General features: G+C 47.1%; 2 protein-coding genes across 3 annotated transcripts in view; one reads left to right on the top strand and one right to left on the bottom strand.

Annotated features, from left to right (window-relative positions):
• Nucleotides 1–9921, bottom strand: part of PEX6 (peroxisomal biogenesis factor 6) — a 28082-nt gene extending 18161 nt beyond the window's left edge. Inside the window, exons 1-3 of the mRNA XM_068232614.1 lie at nucleotides 8715–9921; nucleotides 6156–6307; nucleotides 4861–4944 (exon numbers count right to left, since the gene is read on the bottom strand). Of these exons, the coding sequence (XP_068088715.1) occupies nucleotides 4861–4944; nucleotides 6156–6307; nucleotides 8715–9380 (902 nt within the window). The 5' untranslated portion in view covers nucleotides 9381–9921. The remainder of the gene's footprint in view (nucleotides 1–4860; nucleotides 4945–6155; nucleotides 6308–8714) is intronic.
• Nucleotides 9280–27966, top strand: part of PPP2R5D (protein phosphatase 2 regulatory subunit B'delta) — a 36850-nt gene continuing 18163 nt past the window's right edge. Inside the window, exons 1-8 of one of the 2 annotated variants that reach the window (XM_068232615.1) lie at nucleotides 9280–11006; nucleotides 22531–22599; nucleotides 23192–23363; nucleotides 23472–23674; nucleotides 23808–23918; nucleotides 25865–25957; nucleotides 26741–26871; nucleotides 27551–27610. In XM_068232615.1, the coding sequence (XP_068088716.1) occupies nucleotides 10980–11006; nucleotides 22531–22599; nucleotides 23192–23363; nucleotides 23472–23674; nucleotides 23808–23918; nucleotides 25865–25957; nucleotides 26741–26871; nucleotides 27551–27610 (866 nt within the window). In that variant the 5' untranslated portion in view covers nucleotides 9280–10979. The remainder of the gene's footprint in view (nucleotides 11007–22530; nucleotides 22600–23191; nucleotides 23364–23471; nucleotides 23675–23807; nucleotides 23919–25864; nucleotides 25958–26740; nucleotides 26872–27550; nucleotides 27611–27966) is intronic. The other variant, XM_068232616.1, reaches the window with a different exon arrangement.

The following is a 27966-nucleotide window of genomic DNA, read 5'->3' as shown; positions in this document are numbered from 1 at the left end:
AGTCCGCTCCGGCCCACTTGCCGGTGATTGACAGCGCCGCTCACGCAGACGCAGTACAGGCCGACCTGGAGGTCGCCCTGACGTCATCGCCGGGGACCGGGACGGAGCTGCGGCGACCGGCTGAAGACAGAGCTGCGGCGAGGGACATGCTGGGAGCTTGGGGCTGGAGGAAGCCCCGGTAAGTAGCACTTATTTTCTTAAGATTCCCTGATGACTCCTTTAAATTGCTATATTTCTAATTTTCAAATGTTAATATGAAGGAAAATGAACCAGGATAGAAAGGACCAGTGTCCTTTGAGTTATAAAACAACATATTTTTCTTATGAAATCTTTATGGTATTCATGACTGTACCGGGGGCATGATTAGGGGTGTGGTGGGGGTGTGGCTTAAAGTGAATCCTAGATGAAAAACTAACTATAACAAGTAATTTGTCTATATATCTAATCTAAAGTTTAGATAGTTTACAAAGCAAATCTAGCTGCAAACAGCTTCAACAGTTTATGATTATTTATTCCTGTGATACAATACAATTCCATGTTCTGTTTGTCACATTACACACAGGCAAGCTGATCTGTATCTCCAGCCCTCAGCCTGTGAAAACTGCACTCCCCCCCCCCCCCCTCCTCCCTCTGCCTCTGAAATCTCTGGCTAGTAACACCTCCTCCTCCTGCCCAGACTGAGCTCCCATAAGCCCTTGCTACATGGATCTGAGAGTGCCAAGGCACTCTGGAGAAGCTGTGGGCAGTTACCCCCTCGGCTTATATGCGAGTCAGTGGAGCGGAACAGATGGTGGAGCAGGTTTTGTTACTGGCAGAAGAGTGTAAGATTCTTGCACTAGTCATCCTGCTCTTGCCAGCTGGCTCCTTGCTGTGTCCGTGCCCGCATGCTCTCCAACATGGTGTGCAGAGTGCTCTGCTCAAGACTACCTGTGTCCCCTAGCCTGTGGAGAAGAGCATGCAAGCAATGATTGGGTATTCCTCCTATGTGGCAATCTCTGTGTCTCATATCTATGATGCCATCTAGTGGCGTCTTGAGACACAGCAGTATCATCCTTGGGGCACACCTGGCTATGGGGATAAGGAATGACTTGTACTGGGGGCACTTCTGGCTACTGTAGAGGGGGCTATACTGGGGGGTGACTTATATGGGAGTCAATCACTTTTTCCTGGTTCCTAATGGAAAAGTGGGTATCTTGTCTTATACGTGGGTTGGCTTATATGCGAGTATATACAGTAGTTTATAGGGAATTACAGTATTAAAACAAAAAAAAAAGGATTTGGCTAGAGAAATGCCCTATAAACTATATGAAAGGAACACAATTATTCAATAAGTAAAAGTTTATCTTGTATCCACTTTAAAGGAAACATCCAAGGAATAAAGAAAAAAAAAAAAGATCCACTTACCTGGGGCTTCCTCCAGCCCGTGGCAGCCATCCTGTGCCCTCGCCGCAGCTCCGGTGGCTCCCGGTCTTCTCCGCTGCAGAACCCGACCTCACCAGGTCGGGGTTCCGGGTCGGCGTCTTCTACGCTCCACCGCGCGGGTCATGTGGTCAGGCTGACGTCATCAGGACGGTACTGCGAAGGCACATAACTACTGCGCCTGCGCAGCAGCGTCCTGATGACGTTGGCTGGACCACGTGACCCGCGTGGTGGAGAGCAGAAGACACCGACACGGAACCCGACCTGGCGAGGTCGGGTTCTGCAGCGGAGAAGACCAGGAGCCTCCGGAGCTGCGGCGAGGACACAGGATGGCTGCCACGGGCTGGAGGAAGCCCCAGGTAAGGGGATCTTTTTTTTTCCATGGACACTTACTTTAAGTGTCCCTCTTTCACATCTCAAAAAGTTGGAAGGTATGAGTGTATCAGATAAGGTGTGCTCAGCTACAGCAGTGTCTGCCACAAGGTCACAAGGTGAGATTGCTGCATGCCAGGGAGCTGCTTAAAGAGAACCTGTACTGAGTAAAATTATTTAAAATAAACACATGAGGTAACTTCAAATGAACATTACATAGTTACCTTGCCATCAGTTCCTCTCAGAAGCTCACCATTTTCTTCTTACAGTGATCCCTTCCAGTTCTGACTGTCAGAACTGAAATATATCAGTTGCTGTCAGTTATGTATCAGTTGTTGGTAGTTACAGCTGAGAGGAGAACTGATGTGTGCATGTTTCCCTATGGCTCAAGTGGGCGATGTTACAGTTTAACAGTGTGCTGACCAGGAAGCTGTTATAGGGTAATAGCCATTTTCAAAATGGAGGACGGAGAATTCCCTTGATCACAGTGGACAAACAGGACGCAGGAGAGGAAAAATAGATTGAGGAGTAGACTACACAGGAGGTAAGTATGACTTGGGTATGTTTATTTTGACTTTTATTTTCAGTTCAGGTTTTCTTTAAAGAGAGACCAAGAATTGAACTTCATCCCAATCAGTAGCGGATACCCCTTTTTTACATGAGAAATCTATTCCTTTTCACAAAAAGACCATCAGGGGGCGCTGTATGACTGATATTGTGGTGAAACCTCTCCCACAAGAAACTCTGAGGACTGTGGTACTTCTGGCAGTTTCTTGTCTGTGAACCTTGTTGCATTGTGGGAAATAGCTGTTTACAGCTGTTTCCAACTGCCAAAAAAGCATGCAGAAGCTATATCACCTGCCAACATTAAAAATGTCACCATGTAATAAATGTCAGAATGTAAATCAGGGATTTAAAATATTTACAATAGGCAAACACTAAATAATTTATACATAAATATTGTAAAAATGAAGCAGTTTTTTATTACATTATTTTCACTGGAGACAGATTCTGTTGGCCACTGCTGCTTGCCCCCCCAGCCCTGAACACGTTGCTCCTCACCACAACCGGAGCCCTCATGCTCAGGCCAGGCCCCTGAAGCAGTTTTACATACGTATTACTGCAGTTTAGCAGCCACATCCTTTATCTTGTCCGAAGCCTTGGTCTGTTTACCAACCGGAGTATCGCCGCTGCCATCTTGCTTTTTGCTGGGCCCTGGTTCACCGCTCTCCTCTTTGCCCTTTCCACGTCATGCTGCGGGTCTAACGTGCTCACCTCTGGTCTGTGTTACGCTGGCACTAAAGGATTTTTCAGCTGGCTGATGGGGATGATCAATGACATGCTAAAGCTTCCGAGTTTATGCAATTTTTTATGCACATATATGCAGCTTGAAAATGGACCAATCCTTTTAAACCTGGGTTTAAATTGATTGGTCCATTTTCAAACTGCATATATTTGCATAATTATGTGCCTAAATTTGCATCAACTCGGAAAAGTTGCATATCACTGATCATCCCTACTGGCTGATGATGAATACACTGGGAGTTGCTGTGGGGCACGTCTCACTCCATTGCCAGGCAGCCACGCCCCATATTCATTTTTTATTGTGTTTTAGGGGAAAACATTTTTTGATGACAGTACCACTTTAAGTTCTTTATGATAAAACACTAAAAAAGTCAAATTCGGTGTCCTTGGAGACGATAAAATGAGCAGATTATGAATCTGCTAACAAATGATGCATACTTTGTAAGCCAGAGGAGAGATAGCCCTGTTAAACATAACTGTGTCATTTGCCTCCAAGCGTACAAGGTTTCCACCCAATAACGCAAGGGTTGGGAAGCGCCCTGTCTCCCCCATCTGAGCACAGATGTTTAAATAGAGGGGCAGTGAGCACAATTTTTCTGCCACCAAACAACCATTAGATGAGTCCACTAGGAGACCATTATGCTGGTCTCCATCTCATACCTACTGTAAGTACTTCCTGCTATGTTCCCGTTCTTATTTTCACTGCTGGCTTTATTATGTTCATTTGTCATGACATTTTTCTATTATAACTTTGAAATGCACTCTTTTTAGTTTTGTAAATAAATGATCTAAAATCATTTGAAGACTAATCTACCTGTTTCTTGTCTATATACAGAACTGAACCTTGCATATGAAGAGGATTACCATATAGAGATTATATTGTTACATAGAACAAGTTTGTTCTACAATAACTTTTGAAGGATTTAGTTAGTTACTAGCAGCTGATCTCACAGACTTGAAATGTGGTGGCAGTTTACTGTTTAGTGTTCACAATAATTGTATGTACATGTGCACCTCCCCAATCTCATCTACCTAAATCTTAGCTGGCTGTGTAGATTGTGGCCCTGGATGTTAGGAAATCTATGTGCAATCAGCAGAGACGTGATGCAGGCAGATCAGAGGGCCTTGCAACACAGGGACCTATAAGCTGCACTTATTATATGGGGGACATGATGGCCGCACTTATTATATGGAGGACATAACAGCTGCTTTTGTTATATGTCCGCACTTGTTATACAGGGGTCTTGATGGGCGCACTTGTTATACAGGGGACATGAAAGCTGCACTTGTTTTATGGCAGACCAGATGGCCACACTTGCTATACAGGGAACATCATCACTGCACTTGTTTTATGGCAGACATGATAGCCGCACCTGCTATATGGGGGACATGATGGCTGCACTTGTTACATGGGGGACATTATGGCTGGACTAGTTACATTGGGGGGGGGGGGGGGGAACTGGAGACTGCACTTGCTATAAGGGGGCAAAATGGCTTGACTAGTTACAAGGGGGGACAGGAGACTGCACAAGGGGACAATATGGTTTCACTTGTTACATGGGACACAAGATAGCTGCAATTTGTATATGGTAGGCAAAACAGATTAGCACAGAATTTGCCTGGGGAGAGCGGGGAGAATTTGTTCTTGCACACATAGAGGGAATAGAGTATGGGCGGTTTCCTATCATTGAAGAAGCTGGAGGGACACAGACCCAGCAAACAGATATGACATGACATCAGCTGGAAGTAGCAAAGTCCCTTTACCTCACAGGGATGCTGGACTTGTTGTGCAGGAACTCAGCATGGGAGAGACTCGATACACACAAAACAGCTCCGACTTGTACAGCCCTAAAACACAAACACAAGTCAGTTTGTACCTCCAAAGCATAAGAAAAAGGCCATGGCATAAAGGGTCATAGGGAAGGTGACAAGAGGAGTGGAAAACTGAGGAAGGGAGAAGGGAACAACGAACAGGATACATGAGGAAGCAGTCATGAAAATAGAGATATGGGGGGAAAAACAAGGATGAGGAGACAAAGAGCTGGGAGCATCAGGAAGGGGCCATGGACGAAGAGATATGAGGGAGGAACATGGATGAGGAGACACAGAGCTGGGAGCATAAGGAAAAGGACATGGAAGAAAAGATATGCGGGAAGAACATGGATGAGGAGACACAGAGCTGGGAGCATAAGAAAAAGGACATGGAAGAAAATATATGCGGGAAGAACATGGATGAAGAGACACAGAGCTGGAAGCATAAGAAAAAGGACATGGATGAAGAGATATGAAGGAGGAACATGGATGAGGAGACACAGAGCTGGGAGCATAAGGAAAAGGTCATGGAAGAAGAGATATCAGGTGAATACGTGGATGAGTCACAGAGCTGGGAGCATTGGGAAGGAGTCATGGAAGAAGAGATATCAGGTGGATAAGTGGATGAGGAGACACAGAGTTGGGAACATGAGGAAAAGATCATGGAAGAGATATCAGGTGGATACGTGGATGAGTCACAGAGCTGGGAGCATGGGGAAGAGATCATGGAAGAAGAGATATCAGGTGGATACGTGGATGAAGAGACACAGAGTTGGGAACACGAGGAAGAGATCATGGAAGAGATATCAGGTGGATACGTGGATGAGTCACAGAGCCGGGAGCATTGGGAAGGGGTAACGTTAGGTTGTGTTAACTTTTTCCCGAATCAAAAGATGTGATGGCAGTTTACAGTTTAATTGTGCGTAGTAAATGTATGCGTGTCCAAACCCCTCCTGGTCTGTCTATAAACCCCATTCCAGTAATCCGACACATCAATTGTATCCACTTGATTGGATTGTCTGTGGTTACAGAGTAGATTGGGAGGCTGCAGCCGGCTGGCTAGCAGAATATATGGAGGATGGGACATAAAGAAAGGGAGATAGTGGATGAGATATGGATAGGAGAAGATGGAAAATGGGGCCAGGCCACAGGGAGACCTCAAAGGAGACATTACTCAGACACACCAGCGAGGAACTCATATAGTGAGAAAAGTGAAGGATGAGCAAAAAAAGGACAGGTTCACAGACCTGGGTGTACGGAAATGCTGGTACAGAGCCTGCTGATAGGACGCCTCACTGCTGTAGTTTGGCGACCGCACAATGTCTATATAAACCTCTTGAGCAAATGGTGGATCCGCAAGAGTAGATCGGCTTCCCTGTGTGAGCTCAGTGCTGAAGCGCTGTGCAGAGAACAGAAAGTGTATCAACAAAACGTTATCTTCACCTAAACACCAGACTACTGTTCACACACTGATCAAACAACTATCACTGGTACCAAATCTGGCACCTTCTGCACCATGCTGACTACCTGCAATTGTCAAACCACAACAGCCCTATTTGTGACCAACTGTTTACCTATCCTATCTGACTATATTACTGTATATTCTAGTGTATAAGACTACTTTTACCTATCCTATCTGACTATATTACTGTATATTCTAGTGTATAAGACTACTTTTTAACCTCTGAAAATTCTGATACCGCCTCTCAGATCTCGCTGCTCAGGACTGTAGTAAAGCGGTGCAGGCGAACATGTGTGAGATCTATGAGGCGGAGAGGGAGGTAAATAGGATACAAGGGTGGGCCAGAAGGGTGAAAGAGGTGTGATTTATGGGCACAGCATCATCTATTCCATACCGCTCTGATAAACAGGTAGACAAGGAGAGCCGACCCATCCACTTAGGGAGAGTTGACCAATCCAACCAGTCAATCGCCTATGTACTGTTATATGCTGGGTAACATACAGTACAGCACCAGTATCTGTTCATACATAGAACCAGTATATGAAGTTTTTTTCATTTTTATTTGGTGTAAGTTGGAAGAGGGCTTGTCTTATACGGCGAGCATATCTCAAACTCTATTTTAACTAGAAATGTTGGTGGGGGGGGGGGGGGGGGGCAGGGACGGATCTAGGGGGGGGGGGGGGGCAAGCGGGTATCTTGCCCCAGGCGCAGTTTGTTGAATTCTTAAAAAGGCGGCAAAATGAATGGCAGTTTAGGCGCAAAACCTGACCTTGCCCCAGGCGCAACTTGGTCTTGATCCGTCCCTGGGGGGGGTCGTTTTATACGCTGGAATATACGGTGTTTATTTTCTTACTATTGTATGGGTCTCCTATTGGTGCTCTCTAAGCAAGTGTGGGGTCAGTATATATCACCTGTGATCACTCCCTACTGCTCATCTTGGTCTGATTACTGTTTTATCTATAGACAATGGTGGAATGGATGCTCGTCATTTTGTTTGTATTGGTTGCAACTATCATTTGTCCATTTCAATACACCTCTCTTTTTTCAAGTTTCTGTATCCCAATTCTATGGGCATTTTTATGACATCATTTTGTGTACATATTAATAAGTGCATTTGTCTGTTTTTCGATTTTTTGTTTTGCAAAGGCCTGATTAAGGGGCTACTCTGACCCGAAACGAACGAGTGTCGTTGCCCTAACTACAATGCTATCAAAGCGTACAATGATTTATGTCTGAAGTTGTCAAGACTGTACGATTCCTATTGGGAGGATCTACTCTGTCTTTCAAACCTTTTTATACAAAAGTCTTTTTATCTGAATATTTTGCATTTTTTATATAATAAAGCTGGACACTAATATCATTTTTTATTGTTGTTTCTCGTGATCCTCTTTTTGAAACACATGTAACAATTCGAGCGTGGTGGACTACTTGTATGAGGATTCATATATTTTTGTATGAGATTTTTAAGACTCACCTCCCAATTATGATATACCATACATGTCAAACTCTGGCCCGCGGGCCAAATCTGGCCCTCAGAGCTATTTAATTTGGCCCTCAAGAGGTTTCCCCACTTTGTATTATGTTTTGCCCACTCTAGAACACCAGGGAAGCTATACTGGAGGTGAAGCCCTAGAACAACAGGGAAGCCATATGGGGTAGGTAGAGGGAAAGCACTAGAAACCAGAGAATTGTATAGAGGAGGGTATGGGCATCTAGACTCCAAGGTATTGTATAGGGGAGGGTGGGGGCCTCTAGCCACCAGGGAACTGTATAGGGTAGGTTGGGGCCGCTAGACACCAGGGGACTGTATAGGGGAGGTTGGGGGCCTCTAGACACCAGGGAAATAAATATACCTACTTATTGTCCAGCACTGCGTAATATGTTGGCGCTTTAAAAATACAATAAATAAATAGTGGAGGGAGGACCACTAGACACCAGGGAATTGTATAGGGGAGGGGATCATTAAGTACCAGGGAACTGTATAGGGGAGGGGGACCACTAAACATCAGGGAACTGTGTAAGGGTTGTAGGAAGGCCATTAGACACTTGGGAACTTTATAAGGGAGGAAGGTGGCCAGTAGACATTGAGGTTGGCCTGCGCCTACATCCAAATGTGCAATTTCGGACCACTTTGTATTTGAGTTTGACGCCCCCGATCTATAAAAAACGACAACAACCCAGTCAGATATCAGCGACCTGGTCACACAACAAAGACCTGGTCACACAACAGAGGCCTGATCTCAGAACAGCGTGAACCATTACAACCAAGCCTCTTATATCTCATACAGCCAATGGCCTGGATACATGAGACCTTTCCCGAATAACACTAATCTGTCCCTCTCACCTCTATGGACACTTCGGTGATTGGGCCGCTTCCAGACGCCATGTTAAAGCTGAGTGTGGCGGAGATGAGGGCAGTGCCAGGAGGGGCTCCCCTTCCAGAGACCCAGGGGCTGCTCAGTAGATTGCTGTATTTATGGGGATTCCCCAGCCACAGCTCTGCCACCACTATGATGGCCAAATGTTGTCTCCCTCCCCCGCGCTCCGGCACAGAAAGCCAAACCCACTCACGATGGTACAGCCCCAGATCCCGTAGCTGGTTTTTGCTTACCCACAATGCAGCAGCCCTATCCAGGGGTCCCCCCACCTCCTGCAGCACCCCAGCCCGCACCAGGGATTCCGCATCTACCGGAGCCACACGCAGCCTTGATGGAGAAGACCCCCGAGCAAAGCTGGAGACCACCGGGGAGCACAGATCAGGGAGGAACACATGGAAGTCTATAGCTCCTCCTACAACTCCACCCACTGACCCAGAATCCCTCCCCAACTGCTCTGCCCTATCTGTGTACTTCATGGGCTGATCCCCCACCTCCTTTGCTTGCCCCTCCTCTTTCAGCTTTCGCCCCTCCTCTGCGCAGGGTGGGTAAAGTAGGAGGCGGCGGGGGGTAAGGGGGCCTCGGGTACGCACAAACATTAGGGGGCCCCCCGGGGAGCCCTGTTCCGCCCGCATGTGAAACTACACCGCGCACTACCGGGAGCAAAGTCAAACGCAACCCCGTGACGTTACTTCCGGTGTCCGCTGCCCGGGAGCGGCCATGATTCTGGAGCCTCACCACAGATTGTCGTCACATAACAAGCGAGTAGGCGATGCCTGGGCTTTCATCCGCGGCGTCATTCAGCTCCAGAGGCAGCCAATCAATTTCTAGTACAGAGGAGGCGGGACTGGGAGCGGTTGCCGTGATAAGGGAGGGTCACTGGGCGGGATTATGACGAAACATATTCTCTGCAGACGACAAAAATTGCTGGGGCGGCAAACCTTCTGTTACCATGGCAACACGTACGCTGCTACGTCTTCCCGCTCTCGCTGACGTCATGCGTCCAACGCCGACCCGAAGGAGAGAGAGCTGAGTGCCGGGAGAGGCCGGAGACCCCCCTGGAGACCATCGGAAACCTCTCCCCCCACTGTCTGATTCTAGGAGACCCCTTATTAATATCGGAGACTCCCCAATAACGGGGGACGCCGAATCTACAACAGAACCCCCACAGCGGGACCTGACAGCAGAGACCCCTCCCCCCACCTGCCTGACTGCCCAGACTTATCCTCCACACCTGCCTAGCAGCAGAGAACCCTCCCCCACCTGCTTGACTGCCCAGATACCTCCCTTTCACGTGCCTAACAACACAGACCCCTCCCCCACCTACCTGACAACACAGACCCCTCCCCCACCTACCTGACAACACAGACCCCTCCCCCACCTACCTGACAACACAGACCCCTCCCCCACCTACCTGACAACACAGACCCCCTCCCCCACCTACCTGCCTGACTGCCCAGACCCCCCCCCCCCCCCCACATACACACACCTGCCTGACAGCACATACCTCTCCCCCTACCTGCCTGCCCAGACCCCCACCACCACCTGCCTGACAGTACAGACCCCTCTAACCTGCCTAAAAGCACAAACCCCTCCCCTGCCTAACAGACTCCACACCCTCCTACCTAATAACAGAGACCCTTACAGTCCTCCAGCTGCCTGACAGCCCAGACCCCTCCTCCAGTTGCCTGAGAGGCCTCTCCCCCACTTTAACACCTCCCATGTAAGCTGCAGACTCCATATCTGACCACAAACATACTGCTGAGATCACCTAACTGACCCCAGAGAGACAAGTACTGCTGAGACCACCCTACTGATACCAGAGAGACCAGCACTGCTGAGATCCTCAAACTGACCCTATAGAAACATATTTACTGCCGCCTCCTAACCTCATCTACACTGTATCCAGCAGGAAAAAATCTCTGCACCGTAGAGCAGCAAAGAGACCTCCACAAACTTATATAAGGCCTGTGGCCTTTACTTCGCTGACCAGAGAAAACATTAACTCCACAAGAGACCACCTAACTGACATCAGAATCTCCTTTACTGACACATAAGGTAATAGCTTGGATTTGGGAAAAACCACCAACTGCCATCGTAGACTGCTGGAGAAAGAGACCACTCTGAATGCCATCAGAAGAGCGAGACCCTGGAGAGAGGCAGCGGACTGGACGCCTAAAGAAATATTAAACCGAATTCTCACTAAGTAGACTGTCAGACAAGACGTCGCAGATATGCCTAACAAAACAAAGAAAGAGAAGGTGAGAGATGCCCCCCCATGCTGTGTATATAAAGAGGGAGAGAGAGACTGCCCTATACAGAGAGGGGCAGCCCCCACTGTGTATTCAGGGAGGGAGAGAAGCATTCCTTACACTATGTACTTATACAGAGAGGGTCAGCCCCCACCCTGTGTATCCGGAGAGAGGGCCAGCCCCCACCCTTGTGTATCCGGAGAGGGCCAGCCCCCACCCCTGTGTATCCGGAGAGAGGGCCAGCCCCCACCCCTGTGTATCCGGAGAGAGGGCCAGCCCTAACCCCTGTGTATCCGGAGAGAGGGCCAGCCCCCACCCCTGTGTATCCGGAGAGAGGGCCAGCCCCCACCCCTGTGTATCCGGAGAGAGGGCCAGCCCCCACCCCTGTGTATCCGGAGAGAGGGCCAGCCCCCACCCCTGTGTATCCGGAGAGAGGGCCAGCCCCCACTCCTGTGTATCCGGAGAGAGGGCCAGCCCCCACCCCTGTGTATCCGGAGAGAGGGCCAGCCCCCACCCCTGTGTATCCGGAGAGAGGGCCAGCCCCCACCCCTGTGTATCCGGAGAGAGGGCCAGCCCCCACCCCTGTGTATCCGGAGAGAGGGCCAGCCCCCACCCCTGTGTATCCGGAGAGAGGGCCAGCCCCCACCCCTGTGTATCCGGAGAGAGGGCCAGCCCCCACCCCTGTGTATCCGGCGAGAGGGCCAGCCCCCACCCCTGTGTATCCGGCGAGAGGGCCAGCCCCCACCCCTGTGTATCCGGCGAGAGGGCCAGCCCCCACCCCTGTGTATCCGGCGAGAGGGCCAGCCCCCACCCCTGTGTATCCGGCGAGAGGGCCAGCCCCCACCCCTGTGTATCCGGCGAGAGGGCCAGCCCCCACCCCTGTGTATCCGGCGAGAGGGCCAGCCCCCACCCCTGTGTATCCGGCGAGAGGGCCAGCCCCCACCCCTGTGTATCCGGCGAGAGGGCCAGCCCCCACCCCTGTGTATCCGGCGAGAGGGCCAGCCCCCACCCCTGTGTATCCGGCGAGAGGGCCAGCCCCCCACCCCTGTGTATCCGGAGAGAGGGCCAGCCCCCACCCCTGTGTATCCGGAGAGAGGGCCAGCCCCCACCCCTGTGTATCCGGAGAGAGGGCCAGCCCCCCACCCCTGTGTATCCGGAGAGAGGGCCAGCCCCCCACCCCAGTGTATCCGGAGAGAGGGAAAGCCCCCACCCCTGTGTATCCGAAGAGAGGACCAGCATCTTGCAGATGTTACGAAGGTGGAAGTTAAAGGACTTTGTGAAGTTTTGGATGTGGGCAGTGAAGGAGAGTGCAGAGTCCCAGGTGACTGCCAGACAGCGGGCTTGCGAGGTAGGGCGTATGGTAGTGGCCGGGGTGAGAAGACCATAAATTCTGTTTTGTCTAGATTTTGTTTTAGGAACCTAGCGGACATCCAGGAGGAGATGGCTGATAGGCAGGAGGAGACCTTGTCCATGGTAGTGGTGTGGAGGTAAATCTAGGTTGTCATCTGAATACAGATGATAGTTAAAACCCATGGAGGAGATAATCTTGCCAATGGAGGATGTGTATAGGGAGAACAGTAGGGGGCCAAGGACTGAGCCTTGGTGGACTCCCACTGAGAGGTGGTTGGGGGTGGATGAGGACTCATTGATTTAGATCTTTTATTTACAAAGTAAAAAAAAATGACAGGATTATTATAGAAAAATTTGATCAACATAACTTAGCCAGCAGTTAATATAAAAGGAGTAAAATATGTGATCATAAGCTATTGTGCAGATGCACCACTCTCAATCACGCTCCCATAGCTGAGAGCTTTCTGTGCTCCCACCCATGGAATTGCGATCAAGAGAGAAGCTTCTGCGGATGAGCAGTGGCCCACGATTACAGCCGTGTTCATGCTTCAATATCTTTAAAGCAAGTCCAGTACAACGATCTCCGTGCTTGGCTTCTGTAGATGTTCCTTGGCAGATGGAAGATGAAACATGTAAATTCGAATCAGATTTTATTTTGCCAAGTACAGAGGGGTAGTACATGGAATTCTTTTTGGCACAGACAAGCTCAGCAGTACAAGATAAGGACTTATAGTTGTGCAGTAGTACAAAAGGAGACACTGCTAGTACAAAGGACATCGACAGTATACATTGAAAAAGGCGTACTGTGCACCGAAGCCGGTGGGGGTGTAGGTTAAGAATATGCACAGCTTGGGGAAAGAAGGAGTTTCTGTATCTAGTAGTCTTGGTGGGTAAGGAGGACCTGTAGCAGCGTCCCGAGGGATGACGTTTGAGATGGCAGTTGAAGGGGTGAGAAGGGTCTTTTGCTATCCTAATGCCCTCAAATGCAGTCTGGAGGAGTAAAAGAAGATTTAGTGTGTGTGTGTGTGGGGGGGGGGGGGGGGGGGTGTACCAATGATCCTTTCCACGGAATTTATGATTCTCTTTAGCTTGTATCTGTTGCTCGCTGAGGCCTTTGCATACCATAAAATGATGGAAGAGCAGAGTAAAAGCAGGTCATGAGATCTTGCAACGTTCCAAATTTTTTTCAATTTGCTGCAGAAAGAATAGCTGTTGTTCGGGCTTTCTTCTGGGATTTCATGGTATTTTCCTCCCACCTTGGGTTATTGGAGATGGTGGTGCCCAGGAAGCGGTCATGTGGGATTCTGGTGACCTCTGTACCTTGAAAGATGATTGGGGGGAGTTCAGGGGTGCTTATCCTGAAGTCAATGATCAGTTCCGTGGTTTTAGCCTTGTTTAGGACGAGGTTGTTAGCTGCAGATAGTTGTTAGTTGCAGATGTTCGCAATCTCTAGGCAACAGGCATAATCATGTTTGGATTATGTTCATCATTCCCGTCTATTAGGTGGTGTCATCCGCAAACTTGATATCTTAGACAGTACAGTACTGTTCTTTGAGGTGCAGTAGTTTGTGTACAATGAAAACAGGATTGGGTACAGGACGCACGCCTGGTCAGCGTCTGTGTTGGTGACTCGCACTTACGAGAAGGTGCCAAGTTTGATGACTTGAGTCCGGTTTGTTAAAAAGTCTTTCAGCCAGCCGCAGAGGCTGGGGTATACATTAAAGGACTTACGAGGTCAAAATACTGAAAAAGTTAAATACCTTTTTAGATTCCTGATCTACAGAGGACGCCATCCACGCCCTCCCATTCATTCCGCCTTAACCCCCGCTGTAATACTGGCCCCGGTCGGGTCCCGACCACTCCGAATGGGTCGGGTTATCATTCCCCCCTCAACATGGCTGCAGCGGCTGCGCAGTCTGCATAGATGCGATTGCGGCTGCGCAGCTCTAGGGCCTCCCGCCACGTCATTACTCCCGTCTGTCTCCATGTTATACATCGGGTGCATCGGGAGGAGGACCTAGTGGCATCCATGTTGAGGGGGGAATGATGACCCGTTCGAAGGGGTTGTAACCCGACCGGGGTCAGTATTACAGCGGGGCAAGGCGGAATGAATGGGAGGGGGCGTGGATGGTGTCCTTCGTAGCATTTAACTTTTTGCAGTATTTTGACCTCGTAAGTCGCCCTAGCGTTCTGAACACGCAGCTAGCACTTTGCTAGCTGCGTGTTTCTCCGATCGCCGCCGATCCGCCGCGTAATAGGGCCCCCCCCCCCCTCAGACCCCATGCGCTGCCTGGCCAATCAGTGCCAGGCAGCGCTGAGGGGTGGATCAGGACTATCAGGGATTTCCTGACGGGCACAGGCGCCGGCAGCGATCAGAAGGGTGGGTGGGAATCGGAAGGGAGGGGGGGGGGGGGGGGGTATCATCATGTAGCTAGCGCTAGGCTAGCTACACGATTTAAAAAAATTAGTTGTAAAAAAAAAACAAAAAAAAAACTATGCGCAGCCGTGCCATACCGTCCAGCAGGTTAAGGTGAACAAGCTTGTCGAAGAGGATGTTGGGGTAATGGTGTTGAATGCTGAGTTGAAATCTAGAAGGAGAATTCTGGCATAGGTTGTTGGCCTGTCTAGGTGGTTTAGAAGGTGCTCTAGGCTGATTATGGCATCCTCTACGGACCTATTTGCTCTGTTGGCGATTAGAGCTCTAGAAAAACCTTCATTACATTCGGTGTTAGAGCAACTGGTCTATAGTTATTTAGGTCGATGGCTATTGGCTTCCTCAGGATTGGTATGATTATAGATTTCTTAACCTATTTTGGTTCCTACGTCCAGGAACCATGCGCGCTCCCGCGGCCGATTGCGCGCGCTCCTGGCCCGCGGTTCGTTAGCCAGGCAATCAGTGTATCGCGCTATGGTGCTCGATCACTGATTCCTCTCCCCCGCTGAAAAAGCGACAGCTTCTCTCGGAAGCTTTGCTTTTTCTGGCTGTAACGTACTCCATACGTCGCTCTAAGCGTGTGTTACGCTTAGAGTGACGTCATGTAAACAAACTCATGGCCGCCATCTTGTGGCCAAAAACTAAACTAAAAGTAAAAAAAATAAAATTCAAACACACATTTACATTATAAATCACATGTTTACATCCCACCCTCCCAAAACTACCCAAATAAAATGTTTAATATAAAAAAAAAACAAAAAACATTACAATAAAAAAAAAAAACATGTAAATATTTACATAAGGGTCTAAACTTTTTAAATATCAATGTAAAGATGAAATACTTCTATATTTTTTTTATTTTAAACTTGTAAACAGTGATAGATGCAAAACGGAAAAAATGCACCTTTATTTCCAAATAAAATATTGTCGCCATACATTGTGATAGGGACATAATTTTAACGGTGTAATAACCGGGACATATGGGCAAATACAATACGTGAGTTTTAATTATGGAGGCATGTATTATTTTAAAACTATAATGGCTGAAAACTGAGAAATAATGAATTTTTTCAGTTTTTTTCTTATTCTTCCTGTTAAAATACATTTACAGTAAAGTGGCTCTTAGCAAAATGTACCCCCCAAAGAAAGCCTAATTGGTGGCGGAAAAAACAAGATATAGATCAGTTCATTGTGATAAGTAGTGATAAAGTTATAGGCTAATGAATGGGAGGTGAACATTTCTCAAGTGAAAACGACGGAACGCGAATGGGTTAAAGAGGAGCTGTTAGGTATAGGGTCTCAGAAAAAAAAAAAACATATATCAGTAGCTAAATATTGGCTCTACTTTCATTACATATGCATTTTACTGTCCACATTTGGATTTCACAGAATTTTTATATAGGATTTGCAGAGAATAATGCTCCTGACAGCTCATGGCAGGTTCCATGTTTGTCTGTCTCCTATGAAGCCAATTGTGATGTCATATCCTCCCTGCTTCCTGATGATTCCACTCACAAAAAAGATCCTAATGAACAACACTACTGTGCAGTGAATATTAATTAGCCATGTGGCTAGGAACAATAGTGGACTCATGCAGTATACTCTAACGGAACATGTGCCCTGTGATTTTTCAGTGCTGTGAGTTTAGGCTGCTGCTGTTAGAAGCTGCTGTAACATGAGCCTGTAACTTCTCACTGTGAAAGCAGCCTTAGGGCGTGATAGGGAAATGAAGGGGATGACCCAAGGTAGTGCACTGGGGAGAAGCAGCCCCAGAATGCTTTGCAGTATCTGTTATGCGTCCTGCCGGTCTCCTTACAGAGCTTGGGAATAACAGCCTTGCTGTTCAGCACACATCACAGTAAGAGATTTTTAACTTCAGTATTGCCTTTTTGGCTTCCTTCTAAACTGTTTAACACAGGAGAATAGAGGTTTAAATTAGCTTTTGCAGCCTGACAGTTACTCTTTAAAGGATACCCGAGGTGACATGTGACATGATGAGATAAACGTGTATGTACAGTGCCTAGAACACAAATAACTAGGCTAGGTTCCTTTTTTACTTCCTGAAAGAGTTAAATATCAGGTGTGTAAGTGCCTGACTCAGTCCTGACTCAGACAGGAAGTGACTACAGTGTGGCCCTCACTGATAAGAAATTCCAACTATAAAACACTTTCCTAGCAGAAAATGGCTTCTGAGAGCAGGAAAGGGATAAAAAAGGGGAATTTCTTATCAGTGAGGGTCTCACTGTAGTCACTTCCTGTCTGAGTCAGGACTGAGTCAGCCACTTACATACCTGATATTTAACTCTTTCAGGCAGAGAAAGGAAAAAAAGGAACACAGCCTAGTTATTTGTGTACTACGCACTGTACATACACGTCTATCTCATCATGTCACATGTCACTTTGGGTATCCTTTAAGACAGGAGGATACCCTTTGTTCTAGAGACTGTGTGAACAGGGAGGTAAGGACTGGGGCCAGCTGGGCTGCACAGGTTTTCAGGCAGAGGTTTGACATGCTATCTGGGCCTGGTGCTTTTCTGGGTTTGTTTCCTTTAGGTGTTTTAATATCACCACCATCAGTGGAGCTAGGGCTGGTTTGGGAAGAGGGGGTAGAGGGCAGGTGATGAGCACAGTCCTGGGGGAGCTCACTTGGTTGCCCTCAAACCTTCAGTAGAACCTGTTCAGGTCTTCAGATAGCTTGATGCTGGGAGTGGTTTGTTGAGGAAGACTCTTAATATTTGTGGCTGCTTTGAGGCCTTTCCAGATTTTGTGTAAGTTGTTTGAGGTTAGGCTCAGCTGCAATTTGTCAGAGAACTTTTTTTTTTCCACTCTCAGTTCTCTGTTGAGTGTTTTTGGCCGTTTTGAACTCTTCTTGTATCCCACTCTTGTAAGCTGACTCTTAGGGTCTGCGTAACAGATGTAGCTTGTTACTGGGAAACCTTCGATAAGATTTTGACAGGATGCACGTTTTCCGTGCAGAAGTTGATGTAGGACGTGACGTCTACCCATTCATCCAGGTTGCCATTTGGTGATGCAAGGGCCAACCGGTCAAAGCAGGCCTGTAGTGTTTGCTTTGCTTCAGTCGTCCATTGTTTGACAGTTCTGAGGACTGGTTTGGAGGTCTCAAGGTGCCTTCTGTAGGTGGGGATCAGGTGTAGTTGCCATGGGCCGCTTGAGGTATACCCTTGTATTTACGCTTGAGGACTGTGTAGCAGTGGTCTAGAGTGTTCTGATTCCTGGTGGGGCATGTTATGTGCTGTGTATATAGTGTGGCATCTCCAAGTGAATGTTAGCTTGATTAAAGTCGCCCATAATGATGAAGAGTGAGTCTGGCAGGGTCGTTTTCCATTTCAAGATATCGCTTAGGGTGCTCCCTGCACTTCCTTTTAAACCGCTCCCCAGAAATTGGAGGACCTTAAATCAGAAGGGCGATACTGCCCCTGCACCTGTTAAGTCAGGTCCCCACACTCTTGGAGGGAAATGGCACTGTTATGACTTATCAGAGCCATCCCTCTTTTGCCTTTACCCGGCATGAAAAATATGGTACCAGATTCATAATTGACAAATGTTTGCCCTTTCAAAAGACATCAAGCTTGGCTACTAGTCTAGTGCTTTTCATGATAAATAAATAACTTTGGTTCCTCTTATGATATCCACGAATAAAGCATATGTAAATGTGTTTTTGTCCCAGCATTTAACTGTCATAATTTCCAAGAGATGGAATTGTTTCTTCATCTCTGATATGACCAAAATATGAATGCCATAATCCATAGACCATGTGTACGGTCCTGAGTGCAGCTAATCACCCCTCACTGGCAAGATGCCAGCGCGTCTGCCTAGGCAGGGACTACCAGCTTAGATTCTACCTTTCATGTGAACTTCTCTGATACCTAGCCTTTTTGTTTCCATGCATGTGTGAAATGGAGGTTTGAACTCTGTCAGGAAAATGAGAACTACCCATTAAAGCGGACCTGAACTCAGAACTTCCTCTGCACGTCTGCGCATCCGACTTGATCACGCGCACATCTCCGTAAGTGTCCTGCGCATGCGCGGTTCTCAAAAGACTGCGCTGTGCAGGACGCTTACGGCGACTGGCTCATGATTGAGCCGGGTGCATGGATGCGCAGTTACGCATTACTGTGGCCCAAGTCCCGCACCCAGCCGTCAGCGGGACCACGGTGGGGATCCAGAGAACGTCGAGGGACCTTGCAGGCTATGGTGGGCTGAAGGAAGCCCCAGGTAAGCTCAGATTTTCTTTTTATTCCTCTGCTCGGGTCCCTTTAAAGCAGCAGGGACAGCCATAGTATCCCAGGGAAATGAAAACACGTAAGGCCTTGTTCACACCAAGGCTGTGGAGTCGGATATTTATTGTATCAAATCCACAGCCCTGGTAAGTATTAGACTAAAGAGTCAGTCGAGGAGTCGGAGCCATTTAGGGTACCTGGAATCGGAGTTGGTGTCAGTGGTTTCATAAACTGAAGAGTCGAATGATTTTTGTACCGACTCCACAGCCTTAGTTCACACTGCAAGAGCTTTTTAAGCATGTAAGTGATTTGAAAAGCTCTCGCTAATGCAATTCAATAAGTTGTTTGTTTGGGTTTTTTTACAAAATCACATCCCTCAAATGAGAACACACATAGCATTACATAAGATTTTTAAAGCGGAACTGAAATATGTAAAAAAAAGTTTCACTTACCTAGGGCTTCTGCCAGCCCCCTGCAGTGTTCCCATCACTGGGAGCGTCCTGCTCAGGTGCAGTACGAGGTTTTCTTGTACTGCACTTGTGTAGGACACTCCCGGCAATGGGAGCACAGCCGAGGCCGCGCAGGCGCAGTGGCCATAGATGTGAAGGTTGACTAAACTGAAAGTGAGATGCGGCAGGGGACCGGAGGATTTTTCCGAGATGGCGCGGACACAGGGAGGCTGCAGAGGGCTGACAGAAGCCCCAGGTAAGTGGAACTTTTTTTTTTTTTACATATTTCAGTTCCTCTTTAAAATCGTAAGTGCTTAGAAAAAGCTCTTGCCGTGTGAACCAACCCTAAAAGTAGATAAATATTTGTTCTACTTGCTTAACATATGTGTTCTACTGTCCACATTTGGATTTCAGTGAGTTTTTTATATAGTAAATAAAGAGAAAACTCTTCCAGGCATCTTCCATCTTTACTACCACTGACTGAAGCCAATCCTGATGTTTTTTTCCCCCTTAGGCCTCTTGTACACTACATGCGATTCCGATATTATTATTATATATTAGCTGATTGCCCGGCGTTGCCCGGGAATGTATTTGGCTGGTGTTGGCTCAGCCCACTTTTCTAACCCTAACACACAATGACTCAATGACCTAGTTTGTGAGCTTTGCATTGTTTGGCATCAATAATTTTCATTGAAATGAAACAAATCTTATTGGCTATGGCTCCACCCTCTTTTATGATTTTGAACCCCAGTCACCCAATGACCAACTGTACCAGGTTTTAAGCTTGTGTCCTTAACAGTGCAAGAATGGCAGCAATTGAATATTCCCCTTGAAAACAATAAATGAATTTGGATTGGCTTTTGTAGGCTCCACCTTCTTTTATGAATATTAATCCCAGTCACCCAGTGACCAACTGTACAAATTTTGAGAACCCTACCTTTAACAGTGTAAGAATGGCTGCAGTTTGCATTTTCCCAGTGAAATGTGTAATTGTCTCCGCCCACTGATGACCCAGCATTGCCTGGGTATGTATTTGGCTGGTGTTGGCTATGCCTACTTTTTGTAACAGACAATTACTTAATTACTCAAGGACCAAATTTGTGAGCTTTGCAGTCTTTGGCATCAATAATTTGCATTGAAATGAAACAAATCTGATGGGCTGTTTGTGTCTCCACCCCTTTTCTGAATTTGAACCCCAGTCACCCAATAAATAACTGTACCCAGTTTGGGGCTTGTGCAGTTAACAGTGCAAGAATGGCAGTAATGAAATATTTCCCTTGAAAATCAATAGATTAATTTTGATTGGCTTTTGTAGGCTCCATCCACTTTTATGAATAATAGCTGATGAATCGGCGTTGCCAGGCTATGTATTTGGCTGGTGTAAGCTTTGGCCACTTTTTCTAACCCTAACACACAAATACTCATTGACCAAATTTGTGTGCTTTGGGGTCTTTGTCATCAATAATTTGTATATTCCCATAGAAATTAAACAAATCTGATTAGCTGTTTGTGGCTCCGCCCCTTCAGTGAATTTGGACCCCAGTCACCTATCAGGTAAGAGGCCTCTGCCATTAACAGTGTAAGAATGGTAGCAATGTAAATATTACAATTGAAAATCAATAGGTGAAATTTGATTGGCTGTTGTTGGTGCCACCCACATTTCTGAATATTAATCCCAGTCACCCAGTGGCCCACTGTGTCAAGTTTGGGAACCCTGCCATTAACAGTGTAAGAATGGCTGCAGTTTATATTTTCCCCTGGAATAAAATGTAGTTGGCTCCACCCACTTTTTCTAGCCTTAACATACAGTCACTCAATGACCAAGTTTATGAGCTTTGGGCTTTTGGTATCAATAATTTGTATATTCCCATTGAAATTAAACAAATTGGATTGGCTGTTTGTGGCTCCGCCCCCTTTCCGAATTTGAACCCCAGTCACCCAGTGACTAACAGTACCAGGTTTGAAGCATCTGCTATTAACAGTGTAAGAATGGTAGCAATGTAAATATTCCCTTTGAAAATCAACAGGTGAATTTTAATTGGCTGTTGTAGGCTCCACCCACTCTCTTGAATATTTATCCCATTCACCCAGTGACCAACTGTGCAAAGTTTGAGAACCCTGCCAGTAATAGTGTAAGAATGGCTGCAGTTTATATTTTCCTAGTGAACTTTATTTTTTGGCTCCGCCCACTTTTTGTAACCTTGACCCAGAGTCACTCAATGACCCAGTTTGTGAGCTTTCAGGTTCCTGGCATCAAAAATGTGTGAATGGAAGCAGTTTATCCACCAAGAAAGTCTGATTGGCTGTTTGTGGCCCCACCCCTTTAGTGAATTTGGACCCCAGTCGCCCAATGACCGACTGTAGCAAGTTTGAAGCCTCTGCCATTAACAGTGTAAAAATGGCAGCAGTTTTAACATTACCCTTGAAAATCAATAGGTGACTTTTGATTGGCTGTTGTAGGCTCCACCCACTTTCCAGAATATTAATCTCATTCACCCAGTGACCAAGTTTGCCAAGTTTGAAAATCCTGCGATTTAACAGTGTAAGAATGGCTGCAGTTTAAATTTTTCCATTTAAAATGAATGTCTGAAATGTCATTGGCTGTTTTATGCTCCGCCCACTTTCCCTGGATTTGTAACCTCGGTCACCAAGTGACCAACTGTGCCAAGTGTGGGGGCTCTGGCTCAATTACTGTGAGAATGGCAGCCTTTTCCATTTTCTCCATTCACTTGAATGGGTGGAATCTGATTGGCTGTTTGTAGCTCCGCCCAGGTGTGCAGGGGGGACGCGAGACCCCCGGAACATATCATCCCAGGTAGTAAGGGATCTGTATACCAAGTTTCGTTCAATCAGACACACACACAGAGACACACACACACACAGAGACACACACACACACAGAGACACACACACACACACACACACACTCTCTCTCTTCGGTTCCAGTGTGGCGGTTGGCCGCCGATTTCGGCTGCTCTTGGTTGGCAAACAGTTCCGGTGTGCTATGTAATAGCGGTTCTGAAGATACTTATGTAATATTTTTTTTTATCTTTCCCCAGGATCCAGTGAAGCCAGCAGTGGTAAGAAGTGCAGTGAAGAGCACCAAGGATGGTGGCAGCTCGGAAGAGGTGGGTGAGACGTTATGAGGAGTATTTGGGCAGTAACAGCCTCCTAATCCCAAAGCCCTCCTCTGTGGCAGGAGAGACGGAGCACCCCGTGTAGAGGCTGTGGTAGGAGAGACCGAGCGCCTCGAGTAGTGGCTGTGGTGGGAGAGAGGCTGTGGTAGAAAAGGGAATGCCTCGTGTAGAGGCTGTGATGGGAGAGACTGAGTGCCTCGTAGAGGCTGTGGTGTGGGAGAGAGGGAGTGCCCTGTGTAGAGGCTGTGGTAGGAGAGACAGAGCGCCTCGAGTAGTGGCTGTGGTGGGAGAGAGGCTGTGGTAGAAAAGGGAATGCCTCGTGTAGAGGCTGTGATGGGAGAGACTGAGTGCCACGTAGAGGCTGTGGTGGGGGATAGAGGGAGCGCCCCCATGTAGAGGCTGTGATAGGACAGACGGAGCGCCTCGAGTAGTGGCTGTGGGGGGAGAGACGGAGCACCTCGTGTATATGCTGTCGTGGGGCAGACTGGGTGTGTACATGCTTGTGGTTGCCCTGTTACTATTCTAGTGTCTGCTAAGAAAAGTCTTATCCTGTTATGTGAAACTTACTTTTTACTACACTCAGGTGCAGCAAGGAGTAAATAAACGCCCCAACCCCAGTGCTCCTCCTCCAACGCAGCTCAACAAGATTCAGTATGGCGGCGGCGGACAAGTGGTGAAGAGAGAGCGCAGGCAGAGTTCATCCAGGTTCAGCCTGAGCAGGAACAGAGAACTTCACAAGCTGGCTCCACTCAAAGGTGAGATTATCTCCACTGTGTCCATTCCTGACTGTCCTGTAATATCAGGAGCATATTGGAGTTTTTCCTCCCATAAGTAACAATCCCTCGTGTGGCATTTCGCTATAGAATGTCCCTCTGGAGAGGAACGAGAGGTTCTGTTTGTGGAGAAGATCAGACAGTGCTGTGTCCTCTTTGACTTTGTTTCCGATCCTCTGAGTGATCTGAAGTATAAGGAAGTGAAGCGAGCGGCCCTGACAGAGATGGTAGAGTATATCGCCCATAGCCACGATGTGCTGACTGATGGAATCTATCCAGAGGCTGTACACATGGTGAGCAATCTTCTCACACTTCCCCACCTGTCTCCTCGCCCTCCCTCCCCCTGCCCCACACTGTCCTCGCCCCACCATCCTCCCTCTTCCCCCAGACCCATACTATATTGTTGACATTTTTATCTCCTGTCAGTTTTCGGTGAACTTATTTCGGCCACTGCCCCCCTCATCGAATCCGAGTGGAGCAGAGTTTGATCCGGAGGAGGATGAGCCAACGCTGGAAGCCGCCTGGCCTCACTTACAGGTAACTGAATGTCCGTCAGTAACAGTTAGACGCAGAAAAGTCAGGTTCAGGACTGGTACCTTCTGGGAAGAGAAGCAGCTGTTTGAATGACAGTTCTTGTCTGTGGGGCAGGGAGGAGTCAGTCTCTTGTAACTGGGAGAATAGCAATTTCTGTAAAATGAGGAGTCAGTCCCATCTAGCAGGAGGATTATCAGTTCCTGTATAGGTGTCAGTGCATAGATAAAATAGGTGAACCAACTGTAGAAAATACTAAATTCAAATAAGCATCAGTTCTCCTATAGGGCTGGTCAGGTGGGCTCTTAGCCACTGTCATACAAACAATGTGTATTTGTAGTATAGTATTAAAGATATTCTTAGAGACACTGAAGCGAAAAAAAAAATGATGATTTGTATGTGTAGTACAGCTAAGAAATAAAACATTAGGAGCAGAGAAATAAGTCTAAAATTGTTTCCAGTACAGCAAGAGTTATGAAAATCCAGTTATCTATGCAAAAGAGCCATTGAGCTCCACGTCTTTCAAAGTCGCAGAGAGCTCTATCTTCTGAAGCTTGTTATCTCAAATGTCTGGCAGTGTATTCTTTTTTTTCTTCTGCAGAGGACAGGTCAAAAGTTCACTGGCCTGCTCTGTAAAATCATTTAGAATGCTGAGTAGTATGTAAACTGAAAATATTACAGAATGATGCATTTAGGTATTAAAAAAAAAACCTATATAACTGAAAATAAAAATGAGCATATTTTATTTGCTTCTAATCTAGTAATTATCCGTACTACACAACCAATTCATTATATCATAATATTTTTTCGCTTCAGTGTCTCTTCAATGAAATAACTGGAATCTCAGGCCAGAGTTGTTTTATATAAAAATGTATTCTTGTATTTATATACAAATAACATACAAAAATTATAGAAAAAGGTGGTTTAAACAAGTATTTAAATATAAAAAAAAATATTTAACCGCTTTGGTCATCTGAAGTACATGAAGTGAAAATCATTCTTTACCAACCTCTCGTTACTGGGGGCTCAAACCCACGACCCTGAGATTAAGAGTTTCATGCTTTAAGCCATACGGTATAGGATGCCTCTATGTATGTTGTATGTGTGTCTTCTGAGCCGTTTGAGCCCATATTTATACACCGGTTCTTTGCTGGTACACAAGATACACGGAAGTCTCTCATTCATGTTGTGAAGACACGCGCCTCCCAGCTGCAGAGGTGACCTTAGCTTGAAGCCAACACAGTACCTGAGCTACAAGATGTACCATGTCTAGACTATATGTGCAGACCTTCTGTCTTTGACCTCTAAGTTACATGAGTTCAAGAGAGAGCTACAAAACCGCTGTCAAGTTCATGAACGGCAATTGTGTACATGTCCAATGCAAACTGTTACATGAATTATACAGTAGATACATACTTTTTCTAACTATGGCTACTACTGAATACACACTAGAAATCATATAAAAATGTAAACTGTATCTGATTATAACACTTGCAGTTACTTAAAACAATAAAAACAATGACAACTTGATAAGATATCATTTTTCTGACATGGGGTGGGGGAGGAATCAATCCAATAAAGCAGGAGGATTAGCATTTGTGTGTGTGTATAAAGGGGGGGGGCAGGAATCAGTCCAATAAAGCAGGAGGATTAGCATTTGTGTGTGTGTGTGTGTGGTGGGGGGGAGGAATCAGTCCAATAAAGCAGGAGGATTAGCATTTGTGTGTGTGTGTGTGAGGGGGGGGGGGGTAGTCTTATGAAGCTGGATGATTAGGATTTCCTGTGCAGGGTGGTGGAGAGGAGTCAGTCCCATGTTGCAGGAGGATTAGCAGTTTCTGTGTAGGGAGAGGGAGTAGCTGGTCCCAGTGTGGGGTGGTGGAGGTGTAGGTCTCATGTTGGAAGAGGGAGATGCAAGAAACCTACAGGTGATATATTCTGTTTACGTCTTTCAGTTGGTTTATGAATTTTTCCTCCGACTTCTGGAATCTTCAGATTTTCAACCCAACATAGCAAAGAAATACATCGACCAGAAGTTTGTGATGTCGGTAAGACTTCTCACTATGTATATGGGAAAGTGTGGCATTGCTGTGTGTGTATTTGGAGGAGGAATTGGTGGCACCATGCATAATGAGATTAGTTGCTGTGTGGCTGCCCGGAAAGGGAGGGATTGTCGCTGTGTGGATGCCGGAAGGGGTGTTGCTGCTTGAAGGGTAGGGTTATTGCTGTGTGGCTGCTGGAAGGGGAGGGTTGTTGCTGTGTGGCTGCTGGAAGGGGAGGGTTGTTGCTGTGCGGCTGCTGGAAGGGGAGGGTTGTCACTGTGCGGTTGCCGGAAGGGGAGGGTTGTATCTGTGCAGCTGCTGGGAGGGATGAGGCTGGTGAAAAGGGAGGGTTGTAGCTGTGTGGCTGCTGGGAGGGGTGAGGCTGTATGGCTGCTGGGAGGGGTGAGGCTGTGTGGCTGCTGGGAGGGGTGAGGCTGGTGGAAAGGGAGGGTTGTAGCTGTGCAGCTGCTGGGAGGGGTGTAGCTGTGCAACTGCTGGGAGGGGTGAGGCTGGTGGAAAGGGAGGTTTGTCGCTGTGTGGCTGCTGGGAGGGGTGAGGCTGTGTGGCTGCTGGGAGGGGTGAGGCTGTGTGGCTGCTGGGAGGGGTGAGGCTGGTGGAAAGGGAGGGTTGTCGCTGTGCTGCTGCTGGGAGGATTGTAGCTGTGCAGCTGCTGGGAGGAGTGTCACTTCCTTCCTGAAGGGGAGGAGTGTCACTGGGTGGGTGGGTGTAGGAAGGAGACATTTGTTAATGTATATGAGATTAAGGTGATCTGTTTGCCCATTTCTGCAGCTACTAGATCTGTTTGACAGTGAGGATCCGCGTGAGCGGGACTTCCTGAAGACAATTCTGCACAGAATATATGGGAAGTTTCTGGGGCTCCGAGCGTATATCCGACGCCACATCAACAATATCTTCTACAGGTGGGCTCATTGTCATCGCATGATGAGGGGATGGTATTACTTTCAATCAGAAAACCAACTGTGGCTCATACTACACTCAGTGAACTGCCAGTTCTCCTCGGTCAGTCAGATGGGGTCTCAGCCACTGTCATACCAACAATATGTATTTGTAGTATCATAGATGTTCCTTATGAAATAACTAAAGTTCTAGACCAGAATTTGGGTAAATGTATACAAAGAATACACAAACATGATGAACAGGGTTATAATCAGCATTCCAATAGCAAAAGTACCTAGCTGCATAATTACGTATTGACTATCAGCAATAGCAGAAGTCACACATCCTATCCGTACACGGCCTGCTCTCAGGCCTGTATGATGTATTGGATGCAGCAATGCCTCTATAATATAGATCCTGGTAGGGGAAAAGGTGAAATCCTCTAATGCATCTGAAATTCACATATTTTCCAGATGCTGGTTGAATTTATTTACCATTCTGCTCATTTCTTGTGCCTAAATCATGTCTGAGTGCTTTATGCGTCAAACAAAGGGTTAGGCTTGCTGGATCTAAAATATACTATTGTTATCGGTGGGGGTGTTCTGCTTATCTTGGCATTGCAGTCATTTAGCTGTACCTTGCACTGTTGTTGCCAGTAGGGGGTGTTCTCCACTATTTACCTGTTTTGTGTTTGATTTTCAGGTTCATTTATGAGACTGAGCATCACAATGGAATTGCAGAACTGCTAGAAATACTGGGAAGGTAGGTACTCCAGTGTCTGGTCTTGTGCTAGGTCCCGTGAGCAGTATGTGTGGCCAGTGTCTTTGCGCACCACATAATAGGAGTAATGTTTGCCCTTTTTCTGGGCCTTGAGCATAGCCAGACAATCTGCTTTTTCTATACCAAAATCTTGTGTTGATAGTGCAGGCTGGCCAGACTGTCTCAATCAGTGTAAGTGTTTTGTATCCTAAGCAGCATTTTTGTGGCTTCCTCTTCTCTCCCTGCTGGCCTCTTCTTCCTCTACCTCCTCTCCCTGCTGGCCTCTTCTTCTTTTTCCTCCTCCTCCTCCTCTCCCTGTCGGCATCTTCCCCCTCCTCCCCCTCTACCTGCTGGCCTCT

Source organism: Hyperolius riggenbachi, chromosome 4 (assembly GCF_040937935.1).
Source record: "Hyperolius riggenbachi isolate aHypRig1 chromosome 4, aHypRig1.pri, whole genome shotgun sequence".
NCBI lineage: Eukaryota > Metazoa > Chordata > Amphibia > Anura > Hyperoliidae > Hyperolius > Hyperolius riggenbachi.
The sequence above is the reverse complement of the archived record's forward strand: the minus strand, read 5'-3'. Positions and strand labels throughout refer to the sequence as shown.